Source organism: Charadrius vociferus, unplaced genomic scaffold (genome assembly GCF_000708025.1).
Source record: "Charadrius vociferus isolate BGI_N301 unplaced genomic scaffold, ASM70802v2 scaffold60, whole genome shotgun sequence".
In the NCBI taxonomy this organism is placed as follows: domain Eukaryota; kingdom Metazoa; phylum Chordata; class Aves; order Charadriiformes; family Charadriidae; genus Charadrius; species Charadrius vociferus.
The window spans coordinates 76,971-83,165 of record NW_009646524.1 but is presented as its reverse complement, the minus strand read 5'-3'; the positions used below and the strand labels follow the sequence as shown (position 1 = coordinate 83,165).

General features: G+C 42.0%; 1 protein-coding gene across 1 annotated transcript; it reads left to right on the top strand.

Annotated features, from left to right (window-relative positions):
* Window positions 1-4,486: 4,486 nt before the first annotated feature.
* LOC104286620 (small EDRK-rich factor 1) lies at window positions 4,487-5,712 on the top strand (the record flags this gene model as incomplete). Its single annotated transcript, XM_009885236.1, has 3 exons — window positions 4,487-4,596; window positions 5,137-5,502; window positions 5,574-5,712. Coding segments are annotated over 2 exons (183 nt in total), but the record flags the coding sequence as incomplete, so codon positions are not given.
* Between the last annotated feature and the right edge of the window lie 483 nt (window positions 5,713-6,195).

Below are 6,195 nucleotides of genomic sequence, written 5' to 3'. Positions count from 1 at the left end.
GTCCTGGGCTCGGAGTAAAAACATCCTCGCCCCGTCCGGTGGCGTAGGTTTGCGGGTGGTAGGAGGAAGAAAGATGGTGATCTGCTGGGACAACAGTAACGCTCAGTTTCAGCCCTGGCTACTGTCCAGGCTGTAAATAAAGGGCTTTTATGTCCCTGACGAATACTTAACACTACGTTGCAGAAGTGGTGGTTGTTAAGGCTGCCGGAGAAAAGGGCAACAGGACTCGCTAATCATCCCCTTATTCAAAAGTAACGTTGGTGTATCTGCTCTAAAATGGCGGAGAACTGTGAACCAAACCTACAATACTCCGGCTCACCTAACTGGTGGGTGTTGCTGTTTTGGGTTCTGCATATTATACTTGGCAATACAAAAACTACTTGTGTTTATGGAGGAGGTGCTTTTGCATGCACACTTAAAAACATGTGCCTTCGAAGCCACCACACTGCTGGAAGTGCAAATGAAGACCTGGATCATAAACAGTTTGTGCACAGATCAGACTTTGAATGTGAGGAAGAGGCAGATTTATGGCTTTTGTTGATTCCCCCCCCTCCCCCCTCCCCCCGTTCTGCGTGTTGCTAAAATAAACATAGCTTAAGGTTAAAAAGAGGTACAGCATCCCACACCTGAACGTAGCAGAATCATAGCATTTAATTTTAGGATGACCTAGTCGGATGCAGTGTCTGAAATACTAGAGGTGTGGAAGTTGTAGTGTGCAACCACACAGTCTAGTCTTCAGTTTAGTACATGTTTCCAGTGTTCAGTGCTTTGTTATCAATCAGACCGGGACTCTAGAGCCTGTGATATCAAATGGACATACAGTGAAATAGACTAAGAATGAATTGCTTATTAGCAACTACTGATGGTGACTCCAAGTTCATAAATTCATGATACCTGTTACACTGCCAAATTTCAGGGTACCTGCAAACAGAATAAATTGGTGAAGATGGTGATGACTCGATGAATTGGAGGGGGCTTGTGTCACTTGTCTTCCATTATTGCTTTGTTCTTGCATCAAACAGCTCTGTTTACTTTTGCGTTCTATTTTTGGGACACAGTGGCAGACACTACTGCTTTAAGTTCTGACATGTGATTAGATCCTTTGCTGCTCAGAAAGAACTCCGTGGATGATGACCTCAGTAGCCAATCCTTACTGCCATTCTCGTTGACCTCCTTACAATAGAGATGATTACCGCTTGTTCCAGTGCTACTCAGAGGTCTTTTGCTTATCTTTCTCTTCAAGAATAGCTGGATCTTGGAGTTGGAAGAGCAGAGACGAGTTGAACTAAGGCATGTCTTGCAGAGGCAGGCAAGGATGGGGATGTTCAAGCATAGGTATAAGCAGGAAGGGTGTACTGGCCTTTATGTGGCAGTTCATGCTTGAATTTCACGTTACAGGAGGCTGAATTGTCTTCTCGCAGGACTGGATCACACTTCATGGAAGATTTAGGTTGATGTTACAGAATGTAGAAAACAGCACTGTCTCCCTTGGAGCTAGGGATACTCATTCTGCATCCTAGGTGAAGTACTGGGGCCAAACAGTCCTTGGCAACGTTTACTTGGAATCAGGGATGGTACAAGTAAGTTTCTTTTCAAATAGTTGTTTGGTTCTGTAGGCTTTCTGTGCATACTGTATTGCTCTACTTTTTTACCTGCTCTGCTTTGCTGTGCAGAAGTAGCAGCCAAGCTTTTGCAGTGATGCCATTCAATTTGGTTCTGAAGTTTACAATCTTACCACGTGTATGGAGTAGCTCTGCAGACACCCTGCACAATGTTTGCATGAAAAGGAAGTGCGTAAGGGTAAGGGTGGAGGATAATTGCTGTATGAATTCTGACTATAGCAGTGTGTTTTGACTTCCTGCCTCTCTTTCTTTATGATAAAATAAGATCTTTCATTTCTTTACGCAGCACTACAGAAGAGTTCTTTCATTGCTGCTAACTCGTTCATATGACATTCCATGCCTTCTGAGCACCACAAAACTCAAGAACCATTTATAGCCTGGAATGTATCATCTGCTCATGAGTCATCGAGTTCTAATCAACACCAGTACTACGAGAGATAGATATCTGTTTTACTTCAGTTTCTGAACAAATAGTGGCCCTTCTGAACAAACAGGGTCCCCCCTTCTTTGGGGACAGGATCTCATTGAATGCTAGTGAGGAGGGTGGAGCCGCTTAACTTTTTCAAAAGATAGTACTTGATGTCCTGTCGCAGATGAAGTATATCTTCCAAGGCAGGAGCAGCCCTCAGGAAGTAGCAGTCATAATACTCTGTTTTCATTTGGGCTTTTGGCACCTCTTTCCAGACAGTACACATACTGGTGTGAAGAATGCACAGAAGCCCTGCTTCTGCAGGGTTGCTCTTGTCTACTTGTTGACATGGCAGGTACCTAGTCTTAAACTGCTTCCATATACCTGAAATTACAGGCACCTGAAGATTGGATAGATCTCCATCTTTGAGATTGAAAGGTGGCATAGGTAGTCTTGAGAGTGGAGAGAGACCGAAAAGAGGCACAGCAGAAATTATGGGGCGATGGAGCTTTCATTTTTGAGCATAGAAAAATGGGATCATGTTTGTTCAACAGCACAAGTGATTACACCTAGCTTATCTGCAACACTTTGAGTCCAAAAGAAGCAGGGCAAGGAGAAATACCAAGCAAGCAAATGAGCTCTGGTAGGTTGGAGCAGACTAGAACTGCTGTAACAAAGTGGATACTAAGGAAAGACTGGCACTTTGGGAACGTGGCAGGTCATTTTATTCTGAACAAGGTGTCTTGATGAGGAATGGGAGTTTTGGTTGTGTGTTAACTTCAGCTTTGTCAGCCCCACTTCTTTTGCAAGGGGGTCTGTGGTATATAGTAGATAAACAAAATCTTGGGCTGAAGCTCCATAGCTGCCTGTCCTGGTTTAAGCGACACAGGACTAATTTTTCTTCTAATACTTGGGAAGACTGCACTTTTAGAAGACTCTAGGGTCTAAATTTGTGAAAATACTTACTTTGTAGCCAGCTATGGTGTGTGGATTTCAAGGTCTCAGTGTTTTCAGGCTTGCCAGGTGTAGGGACAAGGAGAAGTGAGACCTGCGCACTTGACCCAAGCTGGCCAACGGGATTATTTCATACCATGAATGTCACATTCACTATAAATTTGAAAGTTTGCTGAGAAGTTCTCTTGATGGCTGCCATCCTGAGAACTTCTTGCCCCGGTGCTGGACCCCTGAGCCCTTCCATTCCCCCCGAAGCCATAGTGCTCACAGTGTCCGACATTTACTGTCCCCTCCTGGGAGTGCACAGCTTCCTATGGATAGAATTGGCTGAGTATAATCTTTGCATATTCTGTATTGGTATGGGGATCAATATTGGTTCTTTAGCGCTATTAAAGTTAATTATCTAATCTTATTCTATTAAATCTGCTTATATCTCAACTCATGTGTTTCCTTGTTTTTTTCCCAATTCCCCTTGGCAGGTGAGGAAGGGTCATCAGGTGATAGAATGATTTTCTAAATGACAATAAATTGTTACGGGTTTTCTCAAACCATAACATTGCTGTAGCCTCATACTGCATACATGTCAGCTGCCTTGGAGCAAAAATGAATTAAACCTACATACAGCTGCTTGTGTATTATGCATTCTTCTCTGCTTTCATGGTTCCCAGAGTAGGGCAACTTCAGCATTTGATAGCAGTATGTGAGCTTCTGGGGTATGAGTGCCCAATAATACATTATGAATCCTGTGTTAAGTAGTTTTGGGGACTTCATCCAGTAAAAAGTAAAGCCAGAGTTCCTATATGTATTAACTGTACTACTCATCTTCTCAGTGGCATCTGCAGGAGTGTATTCTTTCTACAAATACATGTAAAGATCATAACTAAGTATGAGCAAGACGTAAAAAGTTCATGGTGCTCGACCATAGAATGTGATGGAATCCGTCAGTGATTTTGTGTGACAGCATTACAGACTGAAAGCAGGTGAATGTTTCTGGATTCCAAAGAGCCATTTGCTTTTTGATTTCTTAGAAGGCCTTGGGAAGAGTTTGAGGAAGTTTATAAACTCTCTCAGGCTGCCCTCATTTTAATGCTGTTCTTTCAGTCTAAAATTAATTTGTAAGCTATACTGGATGCTGGAATGTGTTTGAGATAGAGAGGATGGCTCCTCTTCGGATGAGTTACTGTCATCATTTTGCCCGGGCTATTGGTGGATGGTCTGCCTTCAGTCTTCTATGGGAAACTGCATTGCGTTTCTGGAATGGATTTTGGTGATCTCTTGGACATGACCTGTAGAAACCTAAATGTGAGAACTGTCAGGCTTTCATGCCTCCCATTGTACACTGGAGGGGGAGACTGTGATGGAAGATACTGCCAACTACAGAAGATGTCATACCAACTCTACAGACTGTGCCAAACCTTACCCCCCTTTATAACAGGCTTCTACCCAGGCAAACTGTGTGTAAAAAGTAGTAGTACCTTTATAAACTGTATATTATCTCACAGGTGGGAACCAGCGTGAACTTGCCCGCCAAAAGAACCTGAAGAAGACTCAGGAGATCCACAAAGGGAAAAGGAAAGAGGATAGCTTGTCTGCTTCTCAGAGAAAACAGAGGTAAGATCTAGTACCGTTGAGTGAAATGGTTGGGCAAATAGGAGGGGGAAATGGATCAGAAAGAATCCGGTATCTTAGCTGAAACAGCGTTTATGTACTTTGCCTTGATTTGTGGTCCATCCACATGCCAGAGCATAAACTGTGGATGTAGATTTTACTGTATCTGCTCTTAAACAGATTTATTTTTGGTAAGACTTGTAAAGCTTTTATTTCTTTTGAGGAGCTCTTTCTTTTTTTATGAACAGGGAAAGATCATGTAATACTTCCTTGAAGATGTTTGATCCGTTGTTGTCCTTTACTTCTAAAACTAAAAGAATTATATAAGGTCTACTAATCGAGTAACTTGTCTATCTCATGGGGTACTGTACTGAAAAAAACAGGATAATGGAAACAGTGTGCTCATGGCTAACTGAGAAGTTTTGTACTAATTTTTTTCCCTTCTTGAAATGGGGGTTGCTAAAGGGCAAAAACAAGCTGGAGGAGACTCTACTTAGGAAAAGAGTGAGCCAGTATCTTAAATTCAACTTTTTTTCTTCACAGAGACTCCGAAATTATGCAGCAAAAACAAAAAGCGGCTAATGAAAGGAAGTCTATGCAAACAGGAGCAAAATGAGCTGCCTATATGGAGAAGATAGAATGCACCAATGAAGCAGAAAGGCGTAGAAGATCATTCATGAAAGTGTCTGGCCATTAAATGATTAAATGTCTATCTTGCAGAGTTGTGCAACTAGCATTAGTTTAGAGTATTTTCTGGTTAGCATAGGCTTAGTTGTCTGGAGTGCTATTTCAAAACTTACTACGCTGTTCTGCATGCATATGAATAAAAGTACCACGCAATAGCTTTACTCCAGCTTTTGCTGTATTTGTTGGTTTCACTTAGTGGTTCCAGTAACAATGAATTTCTGAATCTACAGTTAGACCAGATTTTCTTGTCTTAATTCTTGAAGTACAGCTTCATTCAGAATTTCTGAATCTACAGTTAGACCAGATTTTCTTGTCTTAATTCTTGAAGTACAGCTTCATTCAGAATGGAACACATTGTAAAATGTGCTTAACCTTACTGAGGTCTGGACTGTAAATCTCAAATTATTTTTTACAATAAAATGTTGCATGAAAGTCTGTCTAATCCGAAATGGTTATGCTTGATAATCAGTTGATTTCTAAGAAGTTGCCAAGAACACAACGAATAGATACAATTGTGGAGAAATGCAATATAAGTATTTGAGTATAAATAAAATTTATAATATGAGAAATGCTTATTGTAAGCAATACAATACACAGTGGTAAGCCTGCACTATGGAAAAAGATGCCTATGGAATTGCAGGCTTCATTGGTGTACATAACTGACTGAATCTGGTACTGATACTAACTTCAGAGATGCTGCAGGCTTGAAGTTAATGAGGTGCAGATGTTGAAAGTGCTCCGTCACTATGACGATTTAAAACTGCTGCTTGAACTAGCCTCAAGAATAAGACTTGGTGCGAGAAAACGCAGCGCTCGCCCTGCAGCTGTGGTTGGGCGTGCTGAGCGCTGGCTGAGGTGAGGCTGGCTTAACCCCCTCCAAGGAGAGAACTCCGAGGCCGCGGCTCGTGTAACCTC